The 15,277-nt window shown below is 41.6% G+C and overlaps 1 protein-coding gene across 3 annotated transcripts in view; it reads right to left on the bottom strand.

Annotated features, from left to right (window-relative positions):
* The window catches only part of KSR2 (kinase suppressor of ras 2), a 651,354-nt gene that overhangs the window by 179,135 nt on the left and 456,942 nt on the right, over window positions 1-15,277 (bottom strand). For all 3 annotated transcript variants that reach the window (XM_043980701.1, XM_043980709.1, XM_043980704.1), the window contains exon 7: window positions 15,137-15,220. In XM_043980701.1, coding sequence (XP_043836636.1) covers window positions 15,137-15,220 — 84 coding nt within the window. The remainder of the gene's footprint in view (window positions 1-15,136; window positions 15,221-15,277) is intronic.

Genomic DNA, 15,277 nt, shown 5'->3' with positions numbered 1-15,277 from the left:
AATGCTGAAGGTCACAGGGGAAGGAAGTGACAAATCTGGGACTGGAGTACACATCTTCATTTTCTAAAATCAGAGCTCTTTCTTATTACATTGTCGTGATCTCAATTTTACAGATGAGGAAACTGAAGTGCTGGAGGGCAAATGATTACCTCATGCTTATACAGCTAGTCAATATCAGAGGTGGCATTCAAACCCAAGGTTCTTCCTTCCTTGAGTCCAGATTTCTATCCTGGATGCCTTTCTACACTTGGCTGCCTTTCAAAGCCCCAGTTTCAAAGTCAAGGGCCAATCACCGCCTTCCTCCTTAGGCCCTCACTCAAAACCTCTAAGATGGACTCCATGCCAATCTCCATCACCTGGCTTCCTAGCACATTAGAGACAGTAAAAAAATTCAGCAAGTAGGGAAAGAATGTACTAAGGGCCTACTATGCTCCAGTCACTGTGCTACATACTTTACAAATATTATCTCATTTGATCCTCACAACAACTTTGAAAAGTGGATGCTTTTCTTCCCATTTTAGAGTTGAGGAAACTGAGGTAGATAGAGGTTAAGTGATTGCCCAGGGTCACAGAGGTAGTAAGTGACTGAGGATAGATTTGAACTCAGATCTACCTGACTCCAGGCTCAGTTCTCTATGCACTGTGGCCCTGCCTGTCTATCAAGTATCAAGTGTCTACTCTGTAGAGAGCTTTTCACTAATAAATCAGTTGGGAAGGAATTTGATCAAGAGGCTATGAGAAGTAAGTATCCCAACAGAGGGAGATATGATAGTCTCACCCAGAGAGAGGATACAGAGAAACTAAAAAGCAGACACAGGCCTTGATTATTATAGAGTATAGGAATGAGTGTGTTCATAACCAGAATTCCAAGTCAGCATGAAAAGGGTAAATTATGGCCAGCTTCCTCTGAATAGGAAGGCAGGAAAGTATATAACACATTTTAGAAAAATTTCCATTTAAAATAAATATGATGAAAAAATAAGGTTTTGGTATTTTAACTAGTAAGCCTGTTATCTGGAAAATTTATTTATGTGGAACACCCTACTCCCCAGTGGTGCTAGATAAATGAGGCAGAACCATATCTACTAATTAAATATATGGATTTCTCTAAAAACTTACAAGAATTGGATACCCTTCAAACAATTGCTTCAGGGAGATTTGTTGGCCTTACTTTTAAAACTTGGTGAAGTGTCTGTTCTTCCCTTCCCCCTAACTACTCCACTAAGTATGTAAGGAAGGACAAGGTAATAGCCTGTCTTCTCTTCTCTCTTCCCTTCCTCCTGCATTGAGATTATTGTTCCCAGTGGGGCTATTAATGGGGCTTTCAGTCTTGGGGCAGCCTGGCTCAGGGGCCAAACAAGACCTCTGGGGTTCTGCTGTCAGAATGATCCTGAGAAAATGGACACATTTATGAGCGACTCCACTGCTTAGTTAATGGGCTTTTCCTGGCCTCTTCATAAAAGATCTGTGAAGCATAAATGTGATCCTGGAGCCCAGAGCCAGGCATGGTGCTGCCTTTGGGCATTAAATGCCATCAAATATGGGATATGAAGAGTTCCCAGTAAATGTGTTACCTATAACCCTGCAAGCATTGGGATTCATTCCAATAGCAGTTTTTGTTTCGTTTTGTTTTGATTTTTGGTGGGGCAATGAGGGTTAAGTGACTTGCTCAGGGTCACACAGCTAGTAAGTACCAAGTGTCTGAGGTCAAATTTGAACTCAGGTCCTCCTGAATCCAGGGCTGCTGCTTTATCCACTGTGCCACCTAGCTGCCCCCACCAACAGCAGTTTTTAATGCGTATTTATGACCAAGCCAAGAGAAGAATGTTCTGAGGACCTTAAAAAATTCTTGTATTCTCCCATTATCACCTTTCTATATGAGGTAGGGAGCAAATGTGGCATAAAGGATAGAATGTTGACTTTGTATAAAGTCTAAGACAAGAAGACCTGAGTTTATATTCTACCTTTGGCTCTGTGACCCTGGACTAACCTCTCTACCTGTTTCTTCATTTCTAATGGGGAAAATAAGAATTTACTTACCTTGATGTGTTGTGAAAACCAAGTAAGATAACAAGCAGATCACTCTGCAACCTTAAAGTGCCATATATGTGCGAGCTATTATTGCTGTTGTTATCATAATCCCTGAAAGTATATGTCAGAGTGGAAATAGGACTAGCCTGAGAATCAGAATAAGCCTGGGTTTGAATCTGGTTCCCATTTCTTATTAGCTATGGGATGGTGGGAAAACTATTTTCCCTCCCTGAGCCTCAGTTCCCTATGTGCAAAATGGGGGTAATCATGTGTCTAATTCATAGGATGGATTGGAAGATCAAAGGGAATAATATAGGTAAAGTTTTGGGGAAACATAATGCTATATCTATGTCAGTTATTACAGATTTACGAGGAAGCTAGACTTCCTTACATGAATGCAATCACAAATTTGGGTCAAATGTATATGTGAGAAATATATATATTCCTCAATGTCAGAAAGATGTAGGTTCAAGTCTTCACCAAGACTGATACTGGCTGTGTGACCCTGGGCCAGGCATTGAAACTTTCAGTGCCCTAAGGTTACTGTTTAAGGCTATAAATTGCAAAATAGATGCTGGTGTGCACTTGTTGAAGAAGTAACATCCTCAGAGGTACCAGCATTGATAAAATCCCAGGATATATTATTTTAAATACTAATTTACCACTTTTAACTTATGAATCAACTGAGAAGAGAATGACTTTTCTTAAGGATATAAGTTTCTAGAAGGGACTGGTTTCATTTTTGTCTTTCTTTCCCAAGGATTTATCTCACTGTCTTGGTAAGGGGTAGGGAGGCATGTATGGGAGGGAAGAAAGGAGCCTATACCCAATAAATAAATTTCTGGGAAAATATGATGAAAAAGTCCATTGAATTTATATAATGATAATAACAGCTCTGATTTTTATTTAGCTTTAAAGTTTGTGGAACATTTTGCTTGATCCCCAAAACAATCTAGTGAAGTAAGTACTAGTATTATTCCCACTTTATAGATGAGAAAATTGAGGCTGAAAGAGATTTAGAGATTTGTACAGGGTCACTGAAGTAGTAGATATTTGAAGTATGAATTTAACTTCAGTCTTCCTCACTCTAAGTCCAAGGCTCTAAGCACCATACCACCTACTTACTTCAAAAACCTTTAGAGAACTGATTGGCAATTTAGAAGAGTTCTTATATGGGATTGATCATAGTCCCATCATGCTTGGATTAAGAAATTATATCTTGGGGGCGGCTAGGTGGCGCAGTGGATAAAGCACTGGCCCTGGGTTCAGGAGGACCTGAGTTCAAAGCTGGCCTCAGACACTTAACACTTACTAGCTGTGTGACCCTGGGCAAGTCACCTAACCCCCATTGCCTCTCAAAAAAAAAAAAGAAGTTGAAACAATTCCTGATCTTAAGAAGTTTACATTCTATCAGGAAAAATAAGTACAATTATAAATATATACAAGATAGCTAGATGATAGCTAGATATGTAGATAATAGATGATAGCTAGCTAGCTAGATGGATGGATGCATGATAGATGATAGATAACTGATTAGTAGATAGGTAAATGATAGATAGATAGATAGATAGATAGATAGATAGATAGATAGATAGATAGATAGATAGATAGATAGATAGATAATATAATTGGGGAAGAGGGAGTGAGAATAGTGGGGGGGGGTCAAGAAATATTTCATGTAGAAGGTGATGCTGCAGATGAGTCTTGGAGGAAACCAGGAATTCTAAGGGGCTTAGGTGAGGAAGGAGAATATTCCAGGCAATGGGTACAGCCAGTACAAAAGCATGGAAACGGGAGATGCAAGGTCCCACATAAGAAACAAGAGACAGACCAATTTGGTTGCATTTTAGAGTGAATAAAATGGAATACTGTATAATGAGGCTGGGAGGCTAGGTTGGGGTAAGGTTGTCTTTAAATGACAAACAGAAGAACCTGTATTTGAAGTGAGAGGTAACTGGGAGCCACAGTTTAAAGGAAGCACACAGAAAAATGATGTGGTAAGATGTGTAAGCTTCTTAAGGGCACAGATCCTTTTTGTTCTTTTTTATGTATCCTTGGCACATAGTGCAAGGTCTTGAACATAAGCAGGGACTTCTAAGTGCTTATGGAATTGAGTTGGATTAAGATTGTTAAATGAGGAGTTTTATTTACAATGGGGATTTTCCCTTACAATTCTAATTGGGAATTTTGTCTTATCAATTGCAGCTCTAACTTACTTAAATCTAATTCACACATAGGTAAGGACATGAGCCTTGTGATGTCATTGATCATCTTTGAGAATGAAAGATGAATGAGAACAGCAGCAGCAATAGCTACAAGGGTTTGTCTATCATTTAACCCAGACTCCATATATACAGCTCATGTTTTCATCCATCTCTTTCTCCCCCACCCCCACCCCCAAACAATCCATATATTTCTGAAGGAGAATGGCTCACAATTCCTTGGTCTCCCCTGGCAACTCAGTGGGATCTAGACTGAACCTTAAATATAGAAAATCAAGGAATGGGGGGAGAGGCAGAGGGGATAAATCAGACATCTGACATGAGCCAAGCCTTTCAGATCTATCAGCCCAATTACATGTGTTTACTCCTAGGGTAATGAGCCTCTGAAAAAGATGCTCAAAGACTCACTTGATATTAGAGATTCCCTCCAGCTTTCCTAAGGCAGAGCTGAGCCAGCACTCTGTTGGCATTTGTCAGAATGTTTAAGTCTCTGTTCCATTTTCTTGTTTAAAGTTTCCTGAATCTAGTGGCTGTAACTAGCTCAGGGGTACCAACAATGAAGATGTCAGCAGAGTCCATGATGCTTCTCATATTCTGCTCTATTCACAGTAGAAAGAGCAACATCATTGGAGTAGAGGAGGACCTGAATCCAGGCTGTGGTTCTATATGACCCTAGATAAGTTATTTCATCTTTCTGGGCCCCAGTTTTCTCCTACATTACATAAGGGTGTTTGACTAGATGGTCTCCTTGGTCCCTTCCAGCCCTAGATCTAAGAAGTCAGAATTCTCCCTACTATTATAGCAATCCTTAGAGCTGTCCATAATCTGACTACCAATAAACAAGGATTTCTTCTGTCAGGCACTGTTCTAGGTGCTGGACATATAAAGACACAAATGAAATAGTCCTTGCCCTCAGGAAGCTTATGTACTATTAGGAAGAAATATGTGCATAGACAGCCAGATGAAAACAGATAGATAGATAGATAGATAGATAGATAGATAGATAGATAGATAGATAGATAGATAGATAGATGGATGGGAAGAAAGGAATGAAGGAAGGAAGGAAAAGATAGAAAGGAAAGAGAAAGAAGGGAGGGAAGAAAGGAAGGGAGAAAGGAAATATGAAAGGATAGATAAAAAGAAAGGAAAGAAGAGTGTCTGGCACATAGTAAATGCTATAGAAATATTAGCTGGGTTTTTTGTTGCTAATATAATAATTTTAAGGTTTTCAAAGCACTTTACAAATATTATCAAATATTATCATCCAAACAACCTGAATTGTAAATGCTATTATTGTGCCCATTTTATGGATGAAAAAATTTCCATGGTATTGATCTTTTCTCCCCTCCTTCATGAAATGTAAGTGGAATATAAGTTCCATGAAGGCAGGGACTATTTTGTTTCTGCATACCAAGAACTTGGCAATGTGCCTGGTAAATAGTAGGTGCTTAATAAGTGCTTGTGTCAAATAAGTACCATAGAATGATGGAAAAAATACTCTGAACTGAGGGCCAGGAGACCTGGGCCTACCATTTAGTAGCTCAGTAATCTTTAGTAAATCAATCAGATTGTCTGGGCCTCCATTTCCTCACCTGTGAACTGAGAGTGTTGAGCTAGAAGTTTAAAACTCCTTCCAGCTCCAAGCCTCACCTCTTCTGAGCCTGACCCCAGTCCCTCAGGATAGGGCTAACATTACCAATACCTGGGCACCCACAATAATAATTGTACAGGTACCACAGAGGAAGTTTATCAGCCTCTCCTTCTCCTCAACCCAGAATACACAACGCCTGCCCAATGGTTTACTTCCGTGGCTTAGAGGCATTCCTTGGAAGGTGGATCCTGTGCTCTGGGACAGTGATCCTGAGGAAGAACCTTCCTTCTCCCCTTTTGGTTTTGAGTAATAAAGAGTGGGTCGCACAGGGTGAGTACACATAGATAGATGCAATTCTCATTAAATTGCCTTTCCTGCGGAGCCCTCCCCTCTTCCAAACTTCCTTTTCATTGTCTAGTGCACCCCCCATCCCTCCAGTCACCCAGGCTCTCAGTGCCAGTGTCCTTAACTCCTCACTTTTGCACTTCCCATAAGTCCAATTGGCTGCCAAATCTTGTAGTTTCTACCTTCACCACTCTGCTTGTATCAGTCTCATCTCCCCATCCCCACAGCCTCCATTCTAGTTGAATCTCTGATCACCTCTTGACTGTGTTACTGAAATAGTCTTCTAATTGGTCTCCCTTCCTCATGTTAAGTGGATCACATGGCCAGGAAGTGTCTGAACCTGGATTTAAACTCAGGGAGATGGGTCTTCATGACTTCAGGCCCTGTGCTATATTCACTATGGCATTCCCTAGCTGCCCCACCTGGCCCATAGTGTTTAATAGATGCTTGTTGGGGCAGCTAGGTGGCTCAGTGGATAGAGCACCGGCCCTGGATTCAGGAATACCCGAGTTCAAATCCGGCCTCAGACACTTAACACTTACTAGCTGTGTGACCCTGGGAAAGTCACTTAACTCCAATTGCCTCACTAAAAAAAAAAAAATAGATGCTTGTCGATTGGTTGATATGTAAAACAACTTGAAAGCCTTAAAATGCTATGTAAGTGTTATTGTTATTGCTTTTCTTCCTCACCTACTACTACCATTATTATCATTATTACTTTGTGACTGTTGGCTCTAAAGTATTGTAGAAACTGACAGCTCATGAATGTCCAAGGTGCTCAGTACTAATGTCAGGGTACCACGGCCTTCAAGAAAATATTCACCAGAACTGGGGTCTGATGCAAAGCAACTTGACTGAAGGAAAACTTGTTTTAATTCATTCAAGTGGAAAGCTTCCTAACAGAAGACATGTGCCTGATATTCAGGGGAATAGGAACAGATAAGCTCAGCCCCAGGACCTCAGTTAATTTCTAAGCTCCTAAGAATGTGTTAAGAGTGACTGGGGATTAGAAGCAGAAAACCCACGGGCCAAGGTGTTTCTGCAGACAAGTTAAGCTATAACCAGAATATTGGCTTCCCTAGAAATCGCTGTTCTGTTCCAGGGTTTATCTTTTCACTGTCTATGCCTTACCATACAGGCTTTGTGAACTTGGATAAGTACTTTAATTTCTAAGAGCCCCCAGGCAAGTCTCTAAGAATCTGAGTTGCAGAAAAACGGGCCAACCTGCATTGAAAGAGGAGATGTCCTCTACCAATGAAATCAGACATACACTTTCTATCCCTACCTCTCTTAACTATTTAACAAATAGTTAAATTGGGGGGGGGGGTGGCAGGGTGGAGATGAATCAGACTAGAGAAAATCGTTATATTTTTGTAAGCTCCCAAAAGAGGCTAGAGGAGAGTCCTTGGGTCTCAATATGCCTTGTATCCTCAATGCCCAGTACGTAGTAGGCATTGGCTAAATGGTCATTGTATTGAATTGAATCATTTGAAGGGACAGGGAGATATTTTACCTGGGGAAGAGAAAACTGAGGGTGTGAGAAATGACTACTGTACTCAGGTATTTGAAAAATTGTCTTCTGGTAGAGGGGTTAGTTTTGTTCTACTTTGACCAATAGAGCAGAATCAGATGTAAAGAGGATGATTTAGGCTTAGTCAAGAAGGAAAAAAAGAAACTGACTTCCTAATGATGAGAGCTGTCCACTGGGGAAGGTGCTGAAGAAGATACATTTCCACTCCTCTCCCTGCAGGTCTTTAAGCAGACCCTTTGTTGGGTAAATTGAATAGGGGATTCTTCTGGGGCTAGGAATTGGATTGGATGGCCATAGAGGTCATTTCCAACTCTAAAATTCTTCGATCCTGTGAAGACTGACTTGTAGTCACATAACTTTGGATTTGAGTTCCCATTTCCACACTTAAATAGCTAGACTTGGAGCAAACCCCTTTATGTCTATGAAATTACATTTTCTCTTTTGGGTATTGGGACAATTGTATTTCATGGTGCCGAATAATGATAGTTCTTAGTATCAGAAGTATAATGAACTTGAAGGGACCCTGGAGTTCCCCAAGTTGGGATCCCTCATCTTAGAGAAAAGGAACCTAAATCCAAGAGAGATTAAGTGACTTGCCCACCATCACACAGGCCATAAAACAGTAGAGGCATGATTAAAACCCAGGTCCATTGGTTCCAAATTCATCATGCTTTCCACTGCAGTAGGCTGTCTCCTCTTAAATTCCTTGAGGGCAGGGATACTTTGTTTGTGGTGTTTTTGTTTTTGCTAACTCCCCACTGCCTAGCATAGAGCCCAGCACATAGCATGTCCTTAATAGGGCTTGTTGAATTAATAGTTTTCCCAAAGGGCATAGAGCAGGTTCTAAGTCCCACTGCAGAATGCCTTGTAAACAGGAGATCATTCCAAGCCAGATGATGGGTAAAAATAGGACACAGTTAAATGTTAATAACCCAGCTGCATTTCCGGCTGGTCCCTTGCCCCATCTCCAGGAAAGAGCAGTGTGGTTCTGAGAGAGCATAATTTCCATAAAGCAAAGGGCACCAAAAAGCTCAGTCCTATATTGTTCTGTGGGGAGTGACTACTCCAGCATTTGGCCAACTGCTCCCCCCCCCTCCCCCCAGGCGCTCAGCAGTTATTTTGATTGGCAATCCACTCTGTATAAGAAAGAATCAACTGAAGGCTAGAGAGTCATTTGGAGATGGAGGAGGGGGCAGGGTGATAAGGAAAAAGTGATTGAGGGCCAGCAAAGTCATCAAGGAAAGAAAACTTCAGACAGCTGCAAATACAGTTATCAGACACCCCAAGGAATTGTGCTGACACTTCCACCGTGGGCAGTTAAAACCCCATTGCCAAACATCAGTGGACCGATTACATGAAATGGCAAGGTTTCGATAACTGTAAATTGCTTTTCTGGTCCTAATTTCCTATTAATTCATTAATCTCTCCATTCAAGCAGGCAACAAGACAGCTGACGATAATTCCGGAGGAAATGGGCTTAAAATGCAGCAGGAGGGAACGAGGTTAGACAGAATGAAAAGGGAAAGCTTCCTGGCTTCTTGGGGGTGGGAGTGGGGATAGGGATGGGAGTGGGGATAGGGATAGGGATGGGGGTGAGGCTCCAGAATGGGCTGGTGTCTGTTGAATCATCTCTGGCAAATATCTAGAACAGACACGCCTGGGGAATAAGAGGTTTACTGCTCTGGTCCAACCCCATCTGAACCCACCTTAGCTCGGCAAACATCAAATAGGTATGTATTCAACCTCCCTTCTTTAGCCCTGGCTCAGGAGTCAGAGGGCTTGAGTTCAAATCTGCTTCTGATGTTCACTCTGGTTGCTAACAATAAGAGCTAACACCAAGAGGAATGAGATGGAGAATTAGTAGAAGTACTGAAGGCCCTAAAGCAAAGATGGGATGAGCTCTTGTTGGGGGTGCTGTTGAGAGGATGCCTGTTTAGGTGTGAGTTGAATCTCCCAATTGGGAGATCCTGTGATTCTGTGGATGATTTGGAGATAATAAAAGAGATGTAGAGATCTGGCTTTGGAACCAGGAAAACTAGGCTCAAAACTAGGCTGCATGACCATGGGCAATCTTATCACCTCTCTGAGCCTCACTGTCTTCATGGGGATAGCATAATGCCAGCAGCACCTACCCACAGGTGATCTCTTCCCAGAGATCAACAGAGTCCCTATCCCTATTCCTATGTAAGCTCATGATCATCCTCATTTTTCCTCCAACTGCCTACAGAAGTAGTACAGTGGATAGATCAATTGGAATTAGAAAGACTTGAGTCCAAAGCCAGCCTCACCTCAGCTATGTGACTTTGGGCAAGTCACTTACCCAATGTCTGCCTTAGTTTCTTTATCCATAAAAAAGGGATAATAATGTCACCTACCTTCCAGGGTTGTTTGTGAAGACCAGATAAGATTATTTGTAAAGCACTGTGAAAATCTTAAAACACTACATCTATGTTAGCAGCTGCTGCTGCTGCTCCTCCTCCTCCACCTACTACTACTACTACTACTGCTACTGCTGCTACTACTACTACTACTACTACTGCTGCTGCTGCTGCTGCTGCTGCTGCTGCTGCTGCTGGTGCTGCTGCTGCTGATACTGCTACTACTACTACTACTACTACTACTACTACTACTACTACTACAGTGTGGTCAGACTGTAAATTCACAAAAGTTAGGAACCGGGTCTATTTATATCATTGACAAAGCACCTGTCAGAGCATGGGGAAGTTGTGAGAAGGGGATAGAAAAAAGGGAGGATAGGGGAAGAGTCAGAGAAAGGAGAAACAGTTAAAGAGAAGAGGGAAAATAAATATCAAGAAGAGTGAGAAGAAAGGGAGACAGAAGTATAAAAGAGCAGACAGAAAGATAAACAAAGAAGAGATAGGGACACAGAGAAAAAATGTAAAGACAGAGATAAAAGGGAGAGGGAGAAGACAGAAAAAAGTGAGGCAGAGAGACTGAGACAGAGAGGCAGAAAATGCAGAGAGAAAGGAGAGAGAGGCAGAGGCAGAGACAGAGGGGAGAGAGTAGAGAAGGGAGATAGACAGACACACAGAGAGACAGACAAAAAGGAGAGAAGAAAGGAGGGAGACAGTGGCATGGAGACACAGAGACAGAATAAATTGCTCTTAAAAAACCCAAAGCTAACTTTATTGATTTATTTTGTTTTGTGATAAATGTTTTTTTTCCTGTTGCTGTTGTAATATGAAGGCATTTTATTTCAAAATGTGTGCCTGGTTTTGCATAAAATTTGCATATAAATAGATGTGCCTTCATACCTAAACCAGGCATGCAATTTTTAGGGTCCAGTTGGACAGATTAGTGGGATTAAATATTCAGAAGAGCTCCTGAGGGAGGAACTAGAACAAAGTGTTGGGAGTTATATGGAAGAAAGTTTTAAAAGGCGAAATGCTTTAACAACATGAACTGTCCAAAAATGGAAGGGGTGACAGTAACAGCTGTCCAATGACGGTTTAAAGATGGCAGAGCACTTTATGTATATGATGTTCTCATTGAGTGTTGAAGGTGATTACCTTGGGCCTAGGATACTTCAATTATTCTTCTTCTTCCATGGTACAGATGGGGATACTGAAGCCCAGTTATTTCCCCCTTCAAATCATTTTGTATTTATTTTCTATGTATCCTATATACATTTATCCATGAACATAGTGCTCTCTCTCTCTCTCTCTCTCTCTCTCTCTCTCTCTCTCTCTCTCTCTCTCTCTCTCTCTCTCTGCCCCAATTTAATTTCCTTAGGGACAAGCACTGTCTTATTGTTGTCTTTGTACCCCCAACACCTAGGAGACTAACTGCCATACAGCATGTGCTAAATAAAAACTTAATGATTGACAAATGATGACAAACTCCAATGCTTTCTCTCCAGTCATACTCCTTTTCTATTCGCTGCTATTTCCATACATAGAAGTCTAAGCACTGATCACAGATCTCCAGCTGGAAGGGACCCCAGAGTCCATCTAGTCCAGCTCCCCTCATCGTACAGATTAGGAACCCTCAGCCTAGAAAAGTTAAGTGACTTGACCAAGGTCACACAGTCATAGGCATCAAAAGTGAAATGTGACCCTAGATTCCCTGAGTCCCTAGCTAGCATTGTTTTCCCACTGTAACCCAATTCTCTGCCTCTCTCTGTCTTGGCTTCTTCTATCCCTCCTCCAACCACTGCCTGTTCTTAAAACTTGCCTATTTCCCTCTGGAACACAGGGGAGAAGGGAGCCTGAGTTAGTGGTACTGAGGACGAAACTCTGAAGCTTTCAGCCTCATTGCCTCTCCCCAGCTGCTTGCCTGTCACCTAATTACCTGCCTTCAAAGGAAGCCTCTCTGCAGGTGAGAGGATGAGAAGGTTGCCATTACCCCCCTTCCCAAAGTACATGATGTGACTAGACATGGATTAAAAAAGGCACTTTTGACTCACCCATGTATGTAAGAGAATATTAAGAAGCCTATGACTGGACACAATTAACATTGGTTTGTAGGTAACAGGATCATGGACAATCACCCTGACCTCCTTACCTACAGGGATCCAGGATAGCCAAGGATGCCAGGGAACTAGGAGTTTCAGTAATGTTAATGCCTTCTAATTATCTCCCAATCTGGCCCCAGAGCACTTAAAGCTGTTAAGACTTTAGCTAATTAATTCATTTGGCTCCTAAGAGAAGATGGAGGGGACTTCAGTCTAAATCTCTATCCCACAGGTAAGAATGAAGGGAGAGGAACAAGAGAGAAGGAAAATTTCTCCTCCAACTGCCTCATTGCCATCCTTTCTGCCTGGATGGTCAGCAGCCAGTGGGCAGCCAACCAGTGGTTTTTCTAAGCTTCCATGGCTGGACCAGTTGAAGGAGAACCACATAGAAGGTATTGGAGAAGAGAGGGGAAGGGAAGAAATAGAGAGCCTTAGAATGAAATGGTGGTGGAATGGGTAGAACACTACCCCTGGAGTCAGGAGTACCTGAGTTCAAATCCAGCCTCAGACACTTGACACTTACTAGCTGTGTTACCATGGGCAAGTCACTTAACTCTGATTGCCTTGCCAAGAAAAGAGAAGGTAACAAAATGAAAATGGACTAGGGGGATGCTTCTGCATATGTACCCTAACAGAATATCATAGGAACACCTATATTGGGATGGAAGATAGCTCAGAGGTTCATTTTATGGATAAAGAAATTCAGACCTGGCCTCAGACACTTGACACTTACTAGCTGTGTGACCCTGGGCAAGTCACTTAACCCCAATTGCCTCACCAAAAAAAAAAAAAGAAAGAAAGAAAAAAGAAATCTAGGCCCAAGAAGGTTAAGTGATTTGGCCAACATCACACAAGTAATCATTTCACAGATTCATGGATTTGAGCCATAAAGATTTTGCCTAGTCCTAACTTCTCATATTACAAACTAGGAAACTGAGGCCTGGAGTGTTGAAGTAGCTCTCTCATATCATACATTATATTAAGTGGCAGAGCCAGGATTTGAACACAGCTCCCAATCCAATATGGTGCCACACTGCCTCCCAACATATCATATAAATGACATGCAAATGATGTCATGTAAATGAAATGCAAATTAGTTGGAAGCTATTCATGGAATTGAAGATTTGGAGCTCAAATTGACCTCAGAGTCCATATAGCCCAGTCCTTTTTTTATTATTATAAATGAAGAAAGTTAGACTCAGGGAAGTTGTGGGATGACATGGCCAAGGCCACTCAGGTTGGAAGTAGCAGAACTGGAATTTGAATCCAGGTCCTCTAGCACCAAAGCCACACCTTTTTTATTGGACCAAGAAGCCATATAGCCCAGTCCCTTCAATTTAAAGGAGGTTGAGGTCCACAAATATGAAGCGACTTGTCTTAAGTAATGCAGGATAGCCTTTTAAGACCCTTTCCGCTCTGAAGATGTGATCCCATACTGAGAACTCATGACCTCTGACCCTAAACATAGCATTTTTTCCTGTAAAGATGTAGTCAAAAACACCTCCATTTTAGCCCTAATCCATTAACTAGGTGAAAACATGACCCAACGTATGTATTAAAAAGACTTAGACTAAGTTAGAATAAGCCTTTGAACTACACTCATTTTTGCCCAAGAATGTAATTCAAATAGACCTAGAAAACTTAACCACTGGCTTAGGAATTATCTATAAATTATCAAATGAGTGGAGGATAAAGGATTAGAGAAACTTCTGTGAGCATAAAGGTCTAGGAGAACCCCCTGAGAAGGAACAACCTGGGGGTTGGGGGTGAGGAAGGAGAATCTTCTTCATCTTTAGTGAGGTTTCCTTCCCTCCCTCCATCTTTGATTAGAGGAAGACTTTTCAGGTTCAGTGTCAACAGAACTTCCATTCCCAACTTCCATTCAGTGTCCTAAACGGTGTCTCTGCATCAGCCAGCAACAATGTCTGCATCAGAAGCCAAGGAGAGAGGAATGCAGATTGACCATGCTTAAGGAGATCTTCTGAAAACCCCCACAAATGGTAGAAAAGGACTTCTGTCATCTCTTTATGACATCTACATTCTAAGCTTGAGCCCACCTTCTTGCGGACTTTGTATATACCCATGATTTTGCTTTGGTTTTTTGTTTTGTTTTGTTTTTGTTTGTTTTTGTTTTTGCAGGGCAATGAGGGTTAAGTGACTTGCCCAGAGTTACACAGCTAATGAGTGTCAAGTGTCTGAGGTCAGATTTTAACTTGGGTCCTCCTGAATCCAGGGCCAGTGCTCTATCCACTGTACCACCTAGCTGCCTCCTGTATATACTCATGAGAAAGCCTATCATATACTTTTAGATAAATGTTTTATAATATCTTCTGTGCCACCTTAGTAAATAACTCCCTTCTAAAAGCTTCTTAAATCTGCCTGACTAAATGATTCTTAGCTCACAATCTTATAGAGAGGAACCACACTGATGGGGGCTTGAGTCAATGGTATTAAGATTATCTTTGAACCTTGAGGGGAAGATGTACCTAGCCAAACTTGGGGACCTGACTTGTCAGTGGAAGTGGGAGTTGGGAAAAGGATGCTTGGAGCTTCTTTGCTCTTCATTTCTATAAGAGGAGTTTAATTGTTTTTCTTAAGTCAGCCTCAGGAACAGAAGCAATATGGAAGGCTGTATAACTTATCTTACCCAGTCCTGGCAGGGGAGTATAAAAGCTACCCTGTTACCTATTTTGAGAACACTGTTACGCTAAAATCTTCCAATTCAGAAATTACTTCATGACTTTAGGGGCATTTCAACAACACCAGTTCTTTCTATGGATACGTATATTTGGGCCCTGGGTGCACAAATTCATCTAAGATCCTACTTCTGAGTAACAGAAAGATCAGAGACCCTGAGTTTCAGGAAACCCAGCTTCAAGGCCAAACTGACTCTTGATGACTTCAGGCAACATGATAAGGGACTTTGAATTTTGGATACCTACTTGCAGTTTTTACATTTCAGTCCAAACAACATTCCTTTCCCACAGACGGTACAAGTCTGACTCATCCAGTACTTGGTGGAAAATCTGAAAAAAGAAAGAGTCTGAGTTAGGGGACAAATAGAAATCAACTGATCAACCTCA

The sequence above is a fragment of the Dromiciops gliroides genome, chromosome 1 (assembly GCF_019393635.1).
Source record: "Dromiciops gliroides isolate mDroGli1 chromosome 1, mDroGli1.pri, whole genome shotgun sequence".
Classification (NCBI taxonomy): domain Eukaryota; kingdom Metazoa; phylum Chordata; class Mammalia; order Microbiotheria; family Microbiotheriidae; genus Dromiciops; species Dromiciops gliroides.
This window is presented reverse-complemented; position numbering and strand designations above follow the sequence as displayed.